Source organism: Perca flavescens, chromosome 23, assembly GCF_004354835.1.
Source record: "Perca flavescens isolate YP-PL-M2 chromosome 23, PFLA_1.0, whole genome shotgun sequence".
Lineage (NCBI taxonomy): Eukaryota > Metazoa > Chordata > Actinopteri > Perciformes > Percidae > Perca > Perca flavescens.
In genome coordinates, this window is record NC_041353.1 from 21,741,923 (window position 1) to 21,763,320 (window position 21,398).

The window sequence follows — 21,398 nt, forward strand, 5'->3', positions numbered from 1 at the left end:
AAATTAGGTCTTCCTCTTCTGTCTGTCTGTTGTCTGACTATACTTCTTAATTCCATCTTCTCTTCCATTCTCTTTTTGTTTCTTTATCTGCCTCTCTATTTCTCTTACCATACACTCTCTTTCGTTGTTTGTATTTCTTTGTCTCTGTCATCTTGTTCCCATGCCCCGCCCACATCTGTCTCACTGTTTTTCCTCCTCTATGTCTCCTCATGTCCCCCTCTCGGCCCTCTCCCCAGCACAAGGCCATGGGATCCGCTCAACGACTTGATCCAGTTTGAGAAAGACGGCTGTATCCAGACCAAGGTCCGACACCGCACCCCTATGGTACGTTCTGGCAGTCTTATTAGTCTGAGTAACCAGGGGCCGCGGAGGGACAATTGCAAATGCCAGGTAGGTCGTCCTGTTCGAAAACCGCCATTTAAAAGAAAAAAAAAAAAAAGCAGCTCGCCGCCTCAGCCACCTTCCACGCAGCACCTGGTGCACCGTCTTCATTGTTGCTTCTTCTCTTTGTGTCGTCCTCGCTGTGCCGCCATCACCGTTTTCGCCTCTTTTTCTCTGTTTTTTTTTTTCTTTCTTTCGCACCTGCTGTTCTCTCTGTATGGGAGGGAATGTTATGTCAAAGTGAATGCTGAAGTGAGTAACCACTTACTCTCCTTCCTTTTCTTGCCTTGTCAACAGGAAAAGGATCATTTAACCTGAAGGACTACTTTGTGTCACACAAGCCATATTTGAAAATATTGTTTCCTGCAGGCTCCAGACTTGTTTTTTCTTGCATTGTGAAAAATCACAGAGTTTAATTGAAACTAAGACAGGTCAGAGTCTGTGTAATTGAGGCTGCAGCAAGTTTGATAACTTCTGCATAATGTTTTCAGGAACTTCTCAAGCACGTGGTAGAGTGTGTGTAAAGAATGCTGCACTCAGTTCACTGTAATTTACCACTCATTCACACCTTGTAGACTCTGATACCAGCAGATATCAGTACAGAGTGAGCAGCATTAGTTTTCTGCACTTTATTCAGTTTTCTCCCATACAAAGTCTAAAAGAGAGAACATCCATTACATCAACAGACCAACCACCACCATCAACGCCTGGCCACGCCTTCGTCACTCTTCACCCGTCCTCGTCTGCATTGTGTTTGTTTCTATGTTGTGTTTTCGCTCACTGAGTCTCGACTTCTGCTGAGCTGCTCCTTGTTCATGCCATGTGGAGAAGCTAGCGGCGCAGTCCAGTGTAACTGCTGCTCCTGTGTTCAAAGTAACCACCTGCCAAGTGCCAAAGCTAGTGAATTCTCTCTTTGGTAACTTGGTCTTTGGTTTAGCTTTTGAAGTACCACCACCAGTTGAGTGGCAAATAATTCTTGTTTGGTGAAAAAAAAAAAAGCCTCTACTATGGAAATTCAAAAAACACATCTGAAAAAAGTATCAATGTGGGCAGTGCTGGGAGGGGGTGGGGGCTTAGCCAGATGTTGGTTTGACTTTGGGCTGGGTGACCTTAAATGTCACCCAGCACCAGCTCAGCCAAAAGCAAAACTCAATCGCAATAGCCAGGTTTCAACCAGTAGAGGGTAGTCTCTAAGCATATTTACAACACAATATGTAGAATTCAAATACTTTGCACTAACATGTGGACCTGAATCCATCAACAACACTACTGAATACCCATGTACATTGGTTTTCAGCTAAAAAAAAGAAAGAAAGTGGTTAGGTACTCTTTCAATAGTTTGTGCACTTTTGACCTGGTCACGGTCAGGCAAAATCTGAAATGTTTTTGTGCTGCCAACATTAAATCAAACGTCAAACTTGTTCTGCCTGACAAAGACCAGGCCTGAAAAAATGCATCACATGAAATAAAGCATTTAGAATTAAGAGCAATAATCCAGTCAGAGTTTAATCCTTTTGGACTGAACTATTTAAATGTGCCAGCTCTTGGCAGGTTTGGTTTATTTTAGACACTGGTTGTGTGTCGTTGTTGAGTGTTTTAAATGGATGTGACTGACTGATGACTGAACAGCATGCCTCGTCATTGTATTGATGAATTTAAACAATTATTTTCTAGTCTTGAGTCTTTGCACTTGTGCGGATGCTTAGAAATGTTTGTATGTCTTATTTGGTTGTAGCTGTTGTCTGTACCCTGTTTGTTTAACCCGTTTCTCTTCGTGTGTTTGTGTGTGCTTATGTGTGTATCTGTGCGTGTGTGTGTGTAGGTAACGGTGCCAAAGAGGAAACACAAGAGCGACAAGCCCAAGAGCCCAGAGAGTGGCTGCTCTTCACCCGAACCCGACCGCCAGGACTCGTCTGGCAGCGAACGTGAGTCACACTCATAAAATTGGCCAATCTTTTATGCTTTTCTATGGTAAAAAAAACAACAAAAAAATAAAAAAACATTTGGTTATAATGACCTACAGAATATAGTCTGCATATCATAGATACTGTACCATATTATTATTATAGATACACAACCGCTCAAGAAGCAGGTAAAATAAACTTCTTGGTAAAAACTGGGCTAAATTGTTTGTAACAGCCTATAGATCACTATATTTATGTGTGAAGCAGGACCTAACCACATGTTGAAAGGTTGTTGAAACACTGGTTATATGTTACCTGGACGGCTATAAAACTTTCACTTTCCAACGTAATCTGCAAAACACCAAATGACTGGCTGTAGGCTGAGATTGAGTTCTGTGGTATTAGAAAGGTCTTTAAATAGTATTAAATGTAATTTGATGAACACTGTGAAACCATGTGTAACCCTCTGTTGCAGGACACAAAAGCAAGCATAACAGTCGGCTGAGGAAAAAGGGAACAGACCTCAGTGAACTTCAAAGTGCCATTGAATCTATAAAGCAGACGCAGGAGGACATTAACAGGTGAGAGGGGCATTGAACACACCATGAGAGTGATATGACGCCTCCCTTTTGAGAATTGACACATAACTCCTGTGTGTGTGTGTGTGTGTGTGTGTGTGTGTGTGTGTGTGTGTGTGTGTGTGTGTGTGTGTGTGTGTGTGTGTGTGTGTGTGTGTGTGTGTGTGTGTGTGTAGGAGCATCAGCGTGCTGCGGAGTCGTGCGGCAGAACGCGTGGAGGGCGGCTCTTTCCTCCAACAGCGCGACTACGTCATCATTGTTTTCCTCATCCTCCTTCAGGTCCTGATCAACTATGTCTTCAAGTAGCAGCCATACCCCACGAAGAGGGTGATGCCCCTTACACACACACACGCACGCACACACGCACATTAGGCGTCACAGTGGAGGACTTAAAGACGTGAACTTTGACCTCTCAAAATAAGTGACTCCAACTCTCTTCTCCTCTGTCTGTATTAAATTCAACTACACACGTCCAGAAAAGTGGAGACTTCCACACAAAAAGACAAAAAGAGACTTTTTTTAAACTTGTTTCTATTTAACCGGTCCATTCCAAAACTCTGGGTAGATCCACAGATTTCAAAGCGAAGAGGAGCAGCGACAAAGTGAAGTAGTTGGAGGTAAGATTTTGGTGTGATGAAGACTCAACTGCCACTCTGCTGTTGCTTATTGATTTGCCTTGATGTTAAAGGCAAAGACAGCAGCCATTTTTTTTAGCTGTTGTTGGTTTTAGTTTGTTTTCCATTGGAGTTAAACTACTCTGTGATTCACATTTCACCTCAAACGACTGAGGACCTTTTAACCTGGAGACGAGTACCACAGCTCAGATGGTAACAGATTTAAAAAAAAAAAAAAAAAAAACTTTAATTTTAATGTTTGTTTTTTTATCGTTTTGTTTCTTTCGTTTGTCCTTTGTGAATAGGGGTCTGCTTGGACCAAAAAAGTGATGAAAAGGGAGAGAAAAACAAAGTGGTCCAATCTATGTGACTTTTATTTTTTTATTATCAGATACTTTGATAACGGCTGGGGTTTCCACGCATGGAAATGGACGAGGAAGACAAATAACACGAGTGATTTTGGTCGAAAGGAACAGAAGCTATCATTTGTGCTGTTTAATAGAACGTCACCTTTTGCATACAAAGTCAATGTTGAAAGAAAAAATATTTGACACAGCGTCATTGTATACTGTAGGTAGCATGTACAGACAGAAGAGCGTGATTAGGACATTAGCCCTATGTACAGTATTTTGTCTTAAGGCACAAATGCACTGGAAACGTCAGATATTTGTGTTAATATAGTTGTTGTTTTTTTATCAGTTCAACGTCAAAATACTTTTACATTTCATCTCTGAGGAGGTCTGGAGCATCAACAGAGCGTCAAAAAAGATGATTTGTGTGATTTTTCATGAGCTTCAGTGACCACTGCCCTAGTTTCAAGTAAAGGGAGTTGATATGTTTTAATCAAAGTCAGAAATGCAAAGTGAGTTGGTCTAACATCTGCCTTCTTAGACCTAATGGCAAGTTAAAGGAATAGAATAAGAAAAGAGCTTGTTCGCTTTCTGGCTGAGAGTTAGATGAGAAGATCGATAACACTCTCATATTATGTACGTTCAATACAACAAGCAGCCGGTTAGCTTAGGCTAACCCTTGTGTTGTTTTCCCGTCGACCATGCAACTTTTCGTTTTTCTGGGTCCAAATTTAAACTTTTTTTTTTCTTTCAACGTTTTGGTCGTCTTTTTCGACACTTTTGTTGCTTTACCACCAATGTTTTTGTCACTTTTTTCAAAGGTCAAGTTTTTCGGTTTTTTATGCACCTTTTGACATTTTTGTGTTTTTTTTCCCCCACGTTTTTGAAGCTTTTTCCAACATTTCTGTCACTTTTTTTCAAATGCTATAAAATTGAATAAAACTTGCGAAGATCCTTGTAGGGATGTTCGTGGTCCACGTTATTTCTTTTGAAAATTTAGTATAGAAACTTTTTGAAAATGGGTCAAATTTGACCCGAGGACAACAGGAGGGTTAACTTAGCATAAAGACTGGAAAACCGCTAACTTGGCTCTGTCATAAGGTAACGAAATCGGCCTACCAGCACCTCTAATGCTCACTGACCCGTTATATCTCGTCGGTGAAATCTATACAAAAACCAAAGTACAAAGACGACACATATTGGTTTAACAGGAAGTTGCCTGCTGGGCTATTTCTTGTCAGCACCGACTTCAAGAAGGCTAAAACAACAACTTAGTTGCACTTTGTTTTTTGTATGGATTAAATAAATGAGATACAAGGTGTTAATTTAAGACCAAAGTGCTGGTTCTGCTTATAGTCATTGTGCTAAGCTAAGTGGCTGCTATCTTTAGCTTTATATTTACTGGACAGACAGAGTATCAATCTTCGCATCTAACGTACGGCAAGAGAGTGAGTAAGTGTATTTCGCAAAATGCGAGAATATTCCTTTAAAATTAAAATTGTTTAAATGTAAGAGTTAAGTTGTGCGACGATGTAGACAATATCTAAAAGGTGTAAAGACCAGCTGAGAATGTTCTCCAAATATAAAAACAGACTCCAGACCAAGCCATGGAAGAGAAAACCCTTAATGCTCCCTTTAGCTGCTGACAAGTCAAATTCAGAGCATCGATCATCGTTTTCAGTGCTTTTGCGCCTCACATGTTAACCAGGAAAACTAGAATAGACATTTTAGTAAGCTACTAGTAGGAGGAGGAGATAGACTTTTATAATGACTACTGTCACCACAGTAAACCATTCCAGATGTACGCAAGTACCAGCCAAACTCGGTGTGTAGAATAGGAGTCGACCCCGTTCACTGTGTAAATATCCAACGGGACGACTCGTTCCTCGCAAGTAGCGCATGGCGTTTCAACACCGAGGTTCACAATACAGACACTCCCGCGCTCTGTGCACAAGCCAGTCTTTTCAACCTTGTGTGTCTTTCTGTCCACTGCTCTGTAGATACACATGTACATGGGCATAAAAAAAAAATGATTAGTGGGGGGTACACAATTAAATTTCCATCGCAAATTTATCCAAATGCCCTCACGACATTGCTGTTATTTAGCAGATGCAGAATTAAAGGAGTTTTTGGACGTTTTGTGAGTATACATTGTGGTTCTTATCTGGTGCCTTCCTCTTTGGAAACATGGATTTTAAAAATGATATTAAAAAGTCTTTGTAATAAATGGTGGACATAATGCCCTGATAATTTACAGGCTTATAATGACTATGACTCAGTTAAAGTTAAGGGCTGTGTTTAGCTCTATTACACAGGAAAACAAACTCTGGTCCACGCAATCTACAGCAGATCGTATACTGACAAAAACTATGTATTTGTTTTCAGTATCAACCAAGGATGAAGGCAGCACATCAGAAGCCATACCTGACCTTTTTACCACACAGTCTGTCAGGATTTTCTCCTAAGCTGGAAGTTAATGACTACAAATTGGGGCAATTCAAAAAGATCCAAACCGCTTATGGACCATATTTGAACATAGTTTTTTTTGTATATCTCTTCGCCTGTCAGGATGTTAGCCTTGTGGACGTTTACATAACTGATTGCCTCCGCCGTCAGCAGACTGTTGAGCGATGAAAACTTTGTCATGCTAACACAGGTTTAAAGAAAGACTGGTGGCAATCGTCAGGATCCAGCCGTACCCCCGTAAGTTACCCGGCTGGCCCGTGTGTATCAGTACGTGTTTTTTTGTGTATCCTCATTGCCTCAATCGCTCATCTTTAATAGAGTCCATATGTTAGAATGTGGAGAAATAAATACAGTACATACCAGTGCCTTCTAGAGTCGGACTGGGGAGGGGGTTTAGTGAAAGTGATGGGAGGTCGGCAGGGACGTGTGGGGGGGGGTGTAGTGTGGAGCATACAAAGTGTCCAAGTCTCAGAGTGAACGAACACTGATGGGAATGATCTGGAATAAAAGCATCGGTGGGTGAGGGGACTTGGCGTGGGGCCCTGGCGGGGCGGCTGTAGTCAACGTAGAGATTTAGAGCGGACGTGCCATACCAAGCCTTAGAAACGAGTCGGACTCCGGCTCCAAAGCTCACCACCCTGCCCAGCTCCTGCCTCCCCTCCTGAAGCGTCGCCATAGTAACTCACCCGTAGGTTTTCCGGATGCTGAGTCCTGCCACAGGAGAGAGAGAGAGAGAGAGGGAGGGAGACCACCTCTCTCCAATGTCGTCCTTGTCCCTCTCTCTCTCTTGCTCTCTCTCCCACACCAAATTCAGAGGGAAATTAAACATCTTTGCTGTATCTGTAAAAAATAATACATTTTATTTATTCCTCTTTTGTATGTTTATTTTTTTCTGCTCGTAGCATTAAATCCCTGTTCTCTTTTCTCGTTTAACCTTTTTTCCAATGTTTATTTTAACACACACAGTTGGTTTTATCTTGACGTCACACATAAGCGACTGTCCTCAACTTGTGCACACTGTCAATGTCAACTGCCCCTCCCTTTTTTTCCTATCTGAGTACGTGAATATATTTACTGTATCTCCATGGCTAACTATAACTTTCTGGAAGTTTATGGTCACATGTAACATAACACAGAATAAAATCAAATGACATCCTGGGGTCTTCTGTCTGTTTGGTGAAAAGACACAAATCTGCTGTATTTTTACATTTAATGTTCATTCTGTATTTATTGATATTGTATGAGAGTGTTTAGATTATCTGTCCATTACAATTTTAGGTGTAGTTTTGTAACTGCAAAGAGGCACAACATGGATACAATCTAGACCAGCGGTGTCAAACTCATTTTATTTCATGGGCCACACATCCCCCTGATCTGAAGTGGGTCAGACCAGTGAACCACTCCAGAAAGATCAGAAACTATCTGCCACAGAGTTTCTTGTCCGCTTGATGTTGGCAAACGCAAGTTGCTTCTGCTACAACAGCGTTCTAAGGCCACCCCTCTACTCAGAATCTCGAAGATTAAAGTCGTAAATTTACAGAAAAAGAACTTGGCTAGTCTGAGATTAAAGTGGTAAATTTGCAATTGGAATTAGTTACTTCTCTGCAATTTTCAGACTTTGCAAAGTCATCCAGTGAGCCTGATTGGTCCCTTTGGCGGGCCAGTTCTGGCCCATATGTTTGACTCGTGTCTTTGACTCCCCTAATCTATTCCAAAACATGAACAAGGTATCATCATGCAACTTACTAAAAAAAGTGTCTGTGAGGTCAAAGCAACTGCAGATGGAAATCTTATACTTGGATGGATTGGAGAAAAGAATCTAAATAACATCACAAAAACCAAATGGTGTCAAATAAATGACTAGCAATAACATCCATAAAGCAGTGGTGGAATGTAACTAAGTACATTTACTCAAGTGCTGTACTTTAGAACAAATTTGAGGTACTTGTACTTGGAGTCTTTTCATGCCACTTTCTACTTCTACTCCACTCGATTCGAGAAATATTGTACTTTTTACTCCACTACGTTACTCCGACAGAACTGTTTAGTTTCCTGTTTCTAAGATGCATTGAGTACTTTAACTTGTAATACTTTAAGTACATTTTCCTAATGATAGTTACATACTTTTACTTAAGTAGCATTTTCAATGCAGGACTTTTACTTGTAACAAAACCTTAAGAGTAGTTTTCCAGTGTAGTATTATTTCTTGTTCTGAAGTAAAGGATCTGAATACTTCTTCCACCGCTGCCATCAAGTGAAAATAGATGGAAACTGCCCTGATACATGGAATAAAATCATAGTGTGAGAGAGAGAAATTGTTCAAAGATAATGTAATCTTTCTCCAGTTAAAAAGGAACTGAAGATGTTTTTTTCTTTCGTTATAATTTCATGTGCATTTTTTTTCAGCCGTGACAAACCACATTTCCCCCTTATCTGATAAACTCATGTACAGTATGTGCTTCATCAATGAAAAATAAGTCTCAAATGTCTTTCCCCTGTTCGATGCAAGTTCAGATGGTGGTCAACTCATTTCTGACACTGCAAAGGCAGCGGAGCAGCCAGTTGATGCCATTTTTCATTCATTGATTCTTATTTTTTTTCTCAGATCTACTTTCTGTAATTAAGGATTCAAAGGTTTTGGTTGTCACATACAATGTGTGAAATACAAGGTGGCATACTCTTATGCTAAAAGACTAGTGTGCAATGAATAATAGTAATTGGAATAGCAGTAAAAATAAGAATTTGAATGTGTATCCTACATATATGTGTAGATATCTATCTATCTATCTATCTATCTATCTATATATATAGGAGTATGCAAATGTGTGTATATTGGCCCCATTAATTATATAATGGCCCTAATAAGCAAGTTTTTAATATAAGCTACTGTAGTTAAATATTTAAGAATGTCTTCTGAAATGTGTCCATTATCTAAAATCATTGGCATTTCAAGTGATAAAACCACCCAAATTGATTGTGAGATTCTGTTTAAAATCATGTTGTTGACTGTAAAGCAGCTCAGCCACCATTAGAGGGCAATATTTAGCACTAGTTGGTTTGAGCCGATTCGACCGGTCATCGGGATGTCGTGAACCACTCACATCTACAGCTGTGACTCAGTATGTCAGGTTCCCCATTGTTTCTAATAATCTGACTCTTCCTAGGTAGCCTGGAGGTCACAGAGAGTTGAGGCTGGACTGGCTCACTTTCATATTTCATGGGTCAGCGATTCAGCAAGGCACCTAACCCCCAGCTGGTCCAGTAATAAGAGGCAGAAGACTTTGTGATATTTAAAATGTAAGTGTGGAAACATGAACTCATAAAAAAGGATGATGGTGATTTTTTTTTTAAGATTTTGTAATTTTCTTGTCTGAGATTGTTATTAATAAGGTTACAATAGTTATCAAATTCCAGCACAAGACATATGGATTTGAGTAATAATCTCTTAGATTAGATTAGATTAGAAACTTCAAAAACAAGTGAAAGTGAGCTCCTGAAACACGCTTGCAATTACCGCTCGGCGCCATGGGGGCTGCCAAAGAGAACAACACGAAGATCTTCAAGATTGTAACTTTAAACCTTTAAAATTGAGAAAGGAAAATCTTTACTCCTCACATCTTGAATTAAAGAAAACCAGGAATAACGGCCAACCGCTGAGCTTTAATTTTAACAAACTGCACCTTGAGCAGCCCTCGTCTATCCAGCTGTGCGATCCGTACAGCTGGATAGACGAGGGCTGCTCGCTGGCAAGGCGTCCCCAGTGTCATATTCCTGAGCCAAGGACGTTGACGAAGGTTGATGGAGCTGAACAGTCCTTCCTGTCCATCTCAGATAACAACAAAACATCTCATATCAATCCCCACTCTGTCCCTTCCCTACTGTGCTCCCCTGCTTTGCATCAACAACGTGCTGATAATGAGAAAGAGGAAAGCCTGAAAAGAGAGGGAGAAAGGGAAGGCAGGGGAGGGGGGGAGAAAAGAAAGGAGCATGTGGTAGAAGAAGCAGAGGAAGCAAAGTGACAGAACAATTCAAGCATGGTGGAAAGGGAAGAAAAGAGGGACCAAGGGATGGAGAGGAAAGTGTCTATCAGTCAACACAATAAAACATAAGTAAAAACAACTAACTCTTATTTTAATAAATACCACAATGTCAAGGACAGGAAGCTTTGGTGGGAGTTGGAGGTGGTCTTTAGTATGGGAGAACTGCTCCAGCTCTGAACTTCTCTTCATCAGCTCAGAGATTTCCATTTCTAGCTCTTTGATGAAGCCTTTACATCGATCCTCTGTTGTTTTTTTTTTTTTCTCTTCAATCGTGTCCAATAGCTGAGCCAGGCCTTCCTCGCCAGACTGAAGCTTATTGGCAAATACCTGCACACTGGCTTCGGTCTCTCTTATTTCATCTTCCTTGCTGAGCGCCATTAAGTGTTTGAGCTGCTGAATCTTCAGTCGTCTCTCTCCTGGATCATCAGCTGAATTTCAGTCTCGGTCTTCCCACGTTTAGCTTTCTTTCCTTTGTATTCATCTTTCAAAGAAACCGTATAATGTCTCTGGTGACATGACGTGCAGCACAGACACACACACATCTGGTCAGTCTTTACAGAAGAGCTCCAGAGGTCTGTCATGCTTCTTACACATCCTGCTCTCCAGGTTCTCCACAGGATCAATCAGCCTGGATCTTTTCAGGCCGGTCATTGTGTAATGAGGCACCCGATGAGTCTCAGCGTAGGAGGGCCAGGCACGCCAGACAGGACTTTTCGGGCCTTCACTTTGGTGTCAGTGCAGACTTCACAGAGAACCTCTCCTGGTTTGGCTCATTGTTGCTCTGAGCTGCTGCTGGTGATTTCCTTTACACCTGAATGTTAACCGAGCAGCCATCTCAGACATGTAAGTAGTGACATTGACACTTAGCTCTGGTCTTCTGTCAAAATGCTTATTCCAGTGTTCTGTGGATGAAAGTCTTGCATTAGTTGTGTTCGCATGGTATGGTGGCTGGACATGTGACCACATCCAGACAGACTGCTGGCTGTTGCCATGTAGACACACTGAGAACAAGAGTGTGAAAAACATTGAAATAATGTGTTTAGTATTTGTTTAAAAACATAGCATATTAAAGTCTGACGGATATGGGACAAAATAATGTTGATGAATATTTAGTTTTCTGAAAGAGGAACACAAGACTGGCTGCTGCACTGTGTTCACTCTGAATGACCTTCAGTTTCCCTTTAGCAAACTGGTGAAAACACTTCTCTCCACCTTGTGTTGCTTCACCTCTTACTAAAGTTTGGCCAGTCGTGCTTTGAATTTAAATTGTATTGAAAGGATAGCCCCCTTGAGATGTAGCATCTCATTTTCGAGGGTGTCCTGTATTCGTACACTAAGTGGTGTGTCATTTAAAATCCTAAACATTTTATAAGGTTTTCCAAATAAGGATAATTAGGAAGTCATGTTTTGCAAATATTTCAGCGGTGGTGTGATGAATCACTTCTAAAAGCCAACATCCACCCTGAAGAAGTGCTCTCACCAAGAGACTGAATCCACATCAGATCCAAAGGTTCTGATGCTGACCGCAGAAATTTTTGCGGGGACAAAAATAAACTTTGCTTTCACCATTCTGGTCTTTTTCTGCAGTATTTATGTTGCCTGTGTGATGTTGTTCAACCAGCAGAAGACACAAAGAGATAGGGACTAGCACTGCTTTCTTTCAGTCAATATATATTGACACAGCTTTTTTTGTATTTTCCCAGCCAGAGGATAAATATCCTGTCCATTAAGCTCGCGGAGACTGTTCTTTAGAGCATCTTGAGAATGAGCAGTTTTCTTTCCAAAACAGATCTTATTATATACATCTACAGATACAGAAAACTGATATTTTCCTATACATTTTGTCCTCTCGCCCACACGCAAACTTTTGGTCAGCACGACAGAGATGTTTGAAAACGCCTTCTAAGGTACAGGTTTTTGCTCCAACTCTGGTCACTTTGTATCCGTGTGGACATCTGAAATGGAGCATTTGAGCAACACTGACGTTTTCTCCTCAATTCGCGCACGCCCCTTTTTGTCTTTGTGTAATGAAACATAAACAAAAATAACCATTTGTTAATACTGCCAAAGGAAATTGAGTTCACTACGCATGCTCAGAATCTTCTTCTCTGGCATATGACGTATTGTTGACGTAGCCTTTATTGCCACCTGCTGGCCCAGCGAGCGTTTGGAGTTGTTTTTGCATTCTAGAGTGGACTGATATTTTGAAAATCGAAGGTCGTGTGGACAGAATTTCTTTTTTAAACGGAGTGCAGCAACATAAGTATTTGGGCACTCTCCTAGACGAGAAGCTTAAAGGCACCATGACATGATGCTCTTTGGATGCTTTTATATAGGCCTTAGTGGTACCCTAATACTGTATCTGAAGTCTCTTTTATATAGACCTTAGTGGTACCCTAATACTGTATCTGAAGTCTCTTTTATATAGACCTTAGTGGGCCCCTAATACTGTATCTGAAGTCTCTTTTATATAGACCTTAGTGGTCCCCTAATACTGTATCTGAAGTATCTTTTATATAGGCCTTAGTGGGCCCCTAATACTGTATCTGAAGTCTCTTTTATATAGACCTTAGTGGTCCCCCTAATACTGTATCTGAAGTCTCTTTTATATAGACCTTAGTGGTCCCCTAATACTGTATCTGAAGTGGTCCCCTAATACTGTATCTGAAGTCTCTTTATATAGACCTTAGTGGTCCCCTAATACTGTATCTGAAGTCTCTTTTATATAGACCTTAGTGGTCCCCTAATACTGTATCTGAAGTCTCTTTTATATAGACCTTAGTGGTCCCCTAATACTGTATCTGAAGTCTCTTTTATATAGGCCTTAGTGGTCCCCTAATACTGTATCTGAAGTCTCTTTTATATAGGCCTTAGTGGTCCCCTAATACTGTATCTGAAGTCTGTATCTGTAGCTATTGAGGAGGAGAGAGGGGGGGGGCAAGGTGGAGAGTAGGGGTGTGGCCTTGACCAACTTCCACTTTGCTTGTTTGAAAGCCATGATGTCTCTCTCTCATGGGTGGGCCAAATTCTCTGGGCGGTCAAAGCAGAGAAAGGGGAGGTAACCTGCTATGTGCAAAAAAGGCACATCCATAGTTGTAATGTTTTAATGTGGACATGACAATGATGAAAATGTTTTTTTCCTTCTAATATTGAGTCTGTTCTATATTTTTCTATGATTTGCTGGTCAAGCCGGAATTATACTGTTCGCGTCAGCGAGGGTCCATGTGGCGTAAATGTCAGAGGGTGTATGTGTATGTGTAGGTGTATGACTCTCTGCGGATGTTCTCGTACAGGCAGTATGTTGGGAGTATAATCGAGCATTTAGTCTTAAAAATAGGAACAAACTGAAAACAATGGTCACGCCTCGTCAGATTAATGGTGCCTGTGTGATATAAGGGGTCATCTCAAAGGCAAAGGCTATTGTTTTGGACCCTCAAAATTCGGGCTGCAACTAAGAATTATTTTCAATGTTAATTAATCTGTCGATTATATTATGATTAATCAATTCATTGTTTGGTTTATAAAATGGTAAAACAAATGTGGATCAGTGTTTCCCAAAGCCCAAGATGACGTCCTCAAATGTCTTTGGTTTGTCCACAACTCAAAAATATTCAGTTTAATGTCACAGAGGAGAGAAGAAACTAGAACAATATTCACATTTAAGAAGCTGGAATCAGAGAATTTTCTAACTTTTTTGTAATCGATTATCAAAATAGTTGGCGATTAATTTAATAGTAGACAACTAATCAATTCATCTTAGCACCTCTACTTAACATCTTTTACATGTTGAGTTCCAGAAGCTTCCATCAGGTCAGACTAGGTCTCTGCCATCATTACATGTTTTTGTTTTGAATGAATTGGTGCTAACTGATTGCAAAATGTTTAACCAAGGACACCAGGACAAGGTCTCCAGGAAGAGTCAAACTGTTATCCTATCCATGCAGTGAGCTAAGTGTGTGATGTTTGAATGAATGTTCTGTGATTGACATTAGATGTCCGTACAAACCTAGACAAAAAAATAGTCTGGTATCAGCCGAAGGGAGTTACCCTTCCTCACCCCTCCTCTCCCTTCCACTTCCTCCAATCACCTCTCCATCCAAAAATTACATTTGTTTCATCCTGATGCTGAATGGGCGGGATTTCACTGTTGCTAGGATACATCATCCTGATGACTGGCTGGCTTTCCTTCACAGCTAGAGAGGAATGAGGGAGGAGTGAATGAGGAAGGACACTGGGAGGGGCGGACGGAGGATATAAAGTAACAAGGAGGGGGGCAGAAGGAAGTGAACGAGAACATTTGAAGGGGTGAAAGAGATTTAAGGTGGCAAGGAAGAAAATAGGATTGAAGGAGGGTGTTGAGGGAGGGACCGTGGAAGGGAAAGTGAAAGGAAGGAAAGGAGGGAGGAGAAAGTGCACATGGGAGGTAGGAAACAAAAAAAGAAAGATGGAAGAGATGGGAGAAGGAGGCAGGAAAGAAGGCGAGAAGCAGAGTAGGAAAGGGAGGAGGGAAGGTGAAGATGGAAGATAGTTAAGTAAAGCGGAAGGAGGGAAAGGAAAGAAGAGTGTGAGGAAAGGTAAAAAGAAGATATGATGAGAGGGACAGGTGAATAAAAGGAGGAAGGAAAGAACAATAAAAGAGAGAAAGGACATTGAGGCAATAAAAAAAGATGAAGAGCAAATAGTATGGTAATTACCTAAGCTGCTTTTCTCTCTGTGTTGTCATGGTCCTTTTCCTCAGGCTCCGCCCCCTTGGCATCGCCCTGGCAACAGGCCGTCAGACTGATGTTGCCGGGCGTGATTCCACAGTGATGCTTTGCGTTGGTGAGCGCTGTGTTACACAGTGTAAAAGAGGTCAGTTTAAAATACTGCCATGATACCTTTATATACAATCTGATCAGTATTTAGACCCATTACTTTGGTTTCATGTAAAGTGTTCACCCAAGCTCTTTATTTAATAATTATGAGGAGGCTAATTAATATTTACAGCAACTATGCTGTAGTTGCTGGTAGAAGTACACTAGTTGTTGAGCTGTGATTAACCTAATAGAAAACCTAAATATAATAACCTAATAAATATTAAAACTAATAGGATGTTTAAAAAAAAAAAGGCATGTCATAAAATGATCTGCATTCAATGACATTTTACATTCAGAGCCCCAGTCATTGTGTTGAAAAGTACAATGTTATTTCATGGTGGGGTAGGCTCGACACAAATAATAGACCTGTCATAACATTTGGGTTGGTGTTCGTAATTCTACACAGCTTAGGTTGAAAGGTAAAAATCCTCTGCTTCAGGAAAACTGCAATTTACCAAGATCATTTTTCTGTAATCATGCCATCAGGAGGTTGACAGTAAGCGTGTTTTCATGCACCAAAAAAGTCAACGTGTGAAACATTGGTGCGTCGATAAAAGCAAGTGCAATGGAAACAGACTTAGTGAAGCTTCCGCTCCACTGAAGAAATGAGAAATAGTGGCATACAGAAACAGCGGAGCCAGGAGGCGACTGGGAGGTTCCTCAAATTAATACATGGAACAAACCGAAATGTCATGTTTTCATCCAGCCTGATTATCACCAAATGGCATATGAATAATATGGCAATTTCTTAAGTCATTTTGTGTCTCTTTACTACACATTTTTTGCAGTTTGCGTGTCATTTCACACCATTTAGTCTCTACTGACTTATATTGTGACGTAGTAGGGGGGTATTATGGGTCAAACAAACACATGGCTTTCAAACAGGAGACCAAAGTCAAATTTTGTATTAAGACAGCTTTGAGCCGATAGAAACATTTTGGGTTACAACTTCACAAAATGATCCTGTGTGTCTTCTATTTTGGTGCAATATATCCACAGTCTAACATACCAGTATTACTCAAAGACTGCATTTCAGCTCATCACTGATTATATCAAGCTGTTCCCAGCCAAAGGCATAATCAAAAATGTTTTTTTAAGCTGTAGAGGAAGAGTGGAGGACCTCCATTATGGCCGACAGAGGGTGCGTTACGTCACCCGAAAAGTCCTATTGCCCACTCGGGCAGCTGTAGTTGCCGGTAGGCTTAAATGGGTTAACAGACATAAAATGAGGTAATCCGCAGTGCTCGCAGTGCAGCGGGGTTGGTGAGGTGGCGCTGAGTGCTGGCTCAGCGTTGTGTTTATCCCTCTGTGGAATCGACAGAGCATAAAAGAACTGCTGCAGCGAGCCGCTCTCATTCACTGCTGGATTAGGGGAGCATTTAGTCGTCTTTTTATTATGATTTTCTGTTGTTGTTTTGTTTTTTTCTGGCTGCCCTCGACAACACAGACATGAACACACTATCGAGTGACCTAGCTGACTGACTCTCAGGGCAGTGCTGTCCATATAATCAGCTCTTTGCACTCCGTCCCTGCCTTCTCTTCCTTTTTACTAACATCTGGGTCAGAGATAAGAAAAGTGTGACATGTTTTTTAGGCAATGCCTGCAGAGTAGAATACAAGAGTGTAAGCCTGTTCATGATCATTTTTTGCGGCGACGTTCTGTGGTTGAGGTTATTTCACAGGTAGTGAATTTTATGGCCAGCAAACATTGTGTAAGCATTAGTTTCATTAGAAGGATTTGACAACATGCTAACTAGACCTAATTACTGGCAACGAGATAGGTCTTCACCTTCTCTTCCCCCCCTCTCTCTCTCTCTCTCTCTCTCTCTCTCTCTCTCTCTCTCTCTCTTTGAATGCATGCCTCGGATTCTGATGTTTCATCCGTGTCCAGGTTGGCAGAGCTGCAGCTATTTTTAGAAAGAGGAATTGCTTTGGGGAACCCCTATGAGTACAGCTGCCTGCCTGTCTTTCCCTTTTCTCCGAAAACAACATATGCTCTCATACACACCTTAAACACAAATGTGCTGCTGTGCAGAACAATCCCTTTTGTCCTGTTTTGGGCTATGGTGCTTATACATTTTTGTAATTTGCAGTAGGCAGCCAGACTTCTGTGAAGAGTTGGATTTTCTCTTGAAAAACCTGAACAATAGAACAAGGAAGGAGGGCTGACAGCAGATAGTATGGCTAGTACGATAAATGCATTGCCTAACGAGTGTCTGTTCACAACCACAGATGATGTTCCTCCTTTTAATGTGACATTTTGAGCCGACAGCAGCTGAGACAGCTGAGGACTTAGTGTGTCGCTCAGACGTTTGCACTTCTTAGCACATGGCTGCTGATGATGGACATACAGAATCTGTTGTACTCTGGCATTCATATCAGCTGCTCACTCGGATAGTAATTGACTGCAAAATAGCCTATGATGGGAAATATTATGTAAATGCACCAGCATTTCATTCACATGTTATAGTTTGTTGGAAAACCAAACACAGATGACAAGTGATTGACAAAGGATGATGGTGGATTCTGCTGTTTCATCCAATTTATGTATGCAAGTGTTTTCTTACCACCACTAACTGACAAAACAATCTATATTTAAATAATATTTTCAGTATACGGACGCACTAAGAAGGATGTTTGTTTTGTTTTTTGTGTCAGACAGCACAGGACTGCAATGTGTGGAAGGGCTGTCTACTGCATCTTCTATCACCCTAAATAGTAAAACTACTTTGTAGTAGAGAGATTAGTGTAGCGTAACTATTTGATAGTTAACAGGACAGAAAGTTGACGTAAGCGTCTGAATTAACCAACGGCTCCACCATGATGCCTCATAGCTAAACAAGACTAATAGTAAATTTTTTCGTGCGGCACGATGACATACAAATGCATGTCAATGCACAGACGTGCAATAGACAAAAGCTGTTGGTCTAAAAACAATTTTTGGAACCCTACTGTACTTTGCATTTGTCACCTGTATATCACTGTTTTCCAATAATAAAAAAGACATAAAGATGTCAATAGAAGCAGATTAGCAAATTTTTTCGCCGGGCCATGCAAATTATGTAGCGTGAATTAGGTGACGCAAATGACGCAAATGCACTAAATGTGCCTTACGGGAGAAATTCATGTGCCGCTGTTTCACCACAGCCTATCAGCGTTGAGATTCTCCTGACGTCCTGACGTTGTTGACTCAGAAATAGAGGGGAAAATTCTTGTAGCCGTCTGTGGACGGTGAAATTCACAGAGCTATGTGTGCCTCTGGGTGATGTCATGAACCCAGACACAACAGCCTTTGCTTGTCTGATGTATCTGGGACTTCCACAACTAGTACAACAGCTATAGTGGTTATTTCAGCCATGCTTGATGACGAAAAGAAACATTGTTGGTATCTACATGAAACCCTTCCTCCTCTGTGGCACGAGTAACGCAAATAAACACAATTTATTGGCGAGATTTGGATTTTGACCTGCAGTTGGTGCTCAAAGATCACCGAAATCCTCTGGGGATCATGAACGTCTTTAATAAATTTCATGGCAATCCATCCGATAGTTGAGATATATAAATGGACCAAAGTGGGACAGACTGACGCAACCATTCCTAGAGCCGCTAGCATGGCTAAAAGCCCCTCCACATTTAAGAGTTGGAATGAGAGTCTGTAGTCAGAGGTTTGTACTGCGTGACCCAGGTCTGTCATTCTCCTCCTGATCCAGAAACATTACCAAAGACAAATTCTTTGCATACATAGTCCCTCTTGGTTTTCTTAATAGACTCCCAGGCCCCGTCTCATGTTTCTCTCATTTAGCTTTGCATCGCCATAAAAACAAAAGGTGATCTAACGGTGGCGTAATGGGCGAGAGGTCATCAACACAGCAAGCTTTGTTCAGATACAGTTTCACCACTGCAGTGTTTTTAACAGAGGCCTCGGACAGTAAGTGCTCCGGGTCTGCACATCCACAACCAGGACACTGTTAGTCTGGTTTGACCACCTTCGACCTATGAAGGATGTTGGAGATGCATGATTTCTGTTCAACGCACCCCCATCAACCGGTTTGTAAGTTATCGGGAAAAAATTTATGCACAACTATTCGTATGACAAAATTACAGCGACCGCCACGCCACGGCCGGTCCCATGACCGTAAAGTTAAGCGGTCCTTTACAGTTAAATTTAGCTGAGAAAATGTTACTGTAAGCCGGGTACGGAGCACCGTGAGGTCCCGGTCGTTTCTGCGGCCGTTGCCGTTAAGTTTAGCCGACAAAAGGTGAGCATCATGCGGTGGTGACAGTTAAGTTTAGGCACCAAAGCCACCATGGTTTGGATTAATACACCGGTCCAGTACAGTAGTACTTCCGGGACACAAACACACATTTTGTGGGTGAAAGTCTTGTGTTTCCCCCGGGACACAAACTCCTCGCCACCTCTTGAAAGCCCTGTGTTTTATGATCCAGCCATCCACCCCAACGTCCCTCCAACGCAGACCACAGCGCTCTTATACAGCAGCAGTCAATGTACTGCTTGCAGCAATAGTTCCGTGGAATCTATATGAATTACGGTGCATTACTTTTTGTAGCTATATGTACGAATGGTTCATTAGAACAGCCTGTTCTGTTAGGAGAGCTGCATCTCTCTTGTACTCTGTCTTTGTTGTGTATGTATCCAATGTATCAAACTAAATGAGTTTTCAGTATCTCTTCTGTAACGTTGGCCTGCTCTGTCTCTCCCACCTGTCGTCTGTCTCTTTCCTTAAGCCACTTAACATCAACAGGTTACAGATTTCATGTGGGCGTCATGTCTTTGGAACAAAGCTTTTCAAAGCAAAGCCATTTTTATTACCAAAGGCTTACAGGCATGCTGGCCAATTACTAACATCAGGTATAATGTTTGTCATGTTCACCATCCTTGTTTAGCTTGAAACCCAAAGTACAGCTGAGGCTGATGGGAAGGTTATTCATTTTGTATCCTATAGTTGTCGTGACATTTCACTCAAAACTACAAATGTCAATCTCATAGTGGTGCTAGGAAAAAACGTCACTAAAGAGATATTTCAGTCCATGCCAAAGTCGTGTTGTTACTGACAGCCAGTCCAACGTTGCCATCCCCAAAGCCAAGTGCTCGGTCTGGAAAGGGCTTCAAACCCTTTGTAGGTGTATTCTAAGAAATGATGATCCTTAATGATGATCCTTAGCCTTTTATTAATAGTAATTTCTGTTTGTTAAATGTACCCATAAGATGTGACCACGCTGTAGTTTGTTCAAACCAGGTTTCTCACAATTGGAATGTTAATACTAAAGTTAATTACGTTTACATGCACTCACTTTTAACTTGGCTTAAAGGGGGAAATATTAGTCCAAGTAACCACCGTCTGCTTGTCTCTCTCTCTCACTTAACCGTCTCTCTTCTTGCTGGCAATCTTAGGCTGCATGCTGCTATAAATAGACAAATCATTTTCACAGCACCGGTGAAAACTGATTCCTTTTGTGTTTTGAGCTGTTGACATCTTTTTTGTGATCTTCTTTGTGATCATTATTTGGATTTTTTTGTCTCACCTGCACAGATCTCACTTCCTGTATTATCCCTTATTTTTCGGCTTTGGGGGCAGCAGTAGGTCAGTCCGTAGGGACTAGTTAGTGCATGTACTGTATATTTGCCTGTGTGTAATGTACAACAGAGTGTAATAATCATCATCATCATTAAAAAAGTATGTAGTATGTCTTCTTGATGACAGAAAGGTCAGAAAGCTCTTTTTTCACTGTCATGATTCAAATTCAGCTCCAAGCTTGCACTTTCTCTGCCACATATGACCACAGCTATAAAGACCACTACATACTTGCTCCCATCAAATCCCCAGCTTGTCCTTTCTCTCCACCCTCCTGTGCTCAGGGCGGCTGATGTTTCTCCCACTTAGCCTGCGTGTATGGCAGCTGCCTGACTCCTATCAGCTGCATATGCTGTCAGTGAGCCTGATGGCTGAAACAACAGGAGAAGTGGTGTTGGTGCTGGTGAAAGGGGGGCAGCAGTCAAAGGAAGCCAGGCGATGACTCAGAGATTTTTGAAGCGCTGCCTCCTCTGGTTGCCTGCCTGCCTGTCTGTGTGGCCGACATTCTGCTGACTCCTCAGAGTCTTATCAGACACCTCTGTTGGTCTCCGCTCGGTCTGGTTACGCTCTGCCCTGATGAGACAAAACCCTGTCTAGATGTTTGGCATTTGGGAC

At 41.5% G+C, this 21,398-nt stretch overlaps 1 protein-coding gene across 8 annotated transcripts in view; it reads left to right on the forward strand.

Moving 5' to 3' along the window:
* Nucleotides 1-3,701, forward strand: part of osbpl8 (oxysterol binding protein-like 8) — a 94,194-nt gene extending 90,493 nt beyond the window's left edge. For 7 of the 8 annotated variants that reach the window (XM_028571020.1, XM_028571026.1, XM_028571023.1 and 4 more), the window contains 4 exons: nucleotides 237-390; nucleotides 2,204-2,306; nucleotides 2,761-2,866; nucleotides 3,040-3,701. In XM_028571020.1, coding sequence (XP_028426821.1) covers nucleotides 237-390; nucleotides 2,204-2,306; nucleotides 2,761-2,866; nucleotides 3,040-3,169 — 493 coding nt within the window. In that variant the 3' untranslated portion in view covers nucleotides 3,170-3,701. The remainder of the gene's footprint in view (nucleotides 1-236; nucleotides 391-2,203; nucleotides 2,307-2,760; nucleotides 2,867-3,039) is intronic. The other variant, XM_028571021.1, reaches the window with a different exon arrangement.
* The last annotated feature ends 17,697 nt before the right edge of the window (nucleotides 3,702-21,398 follow it).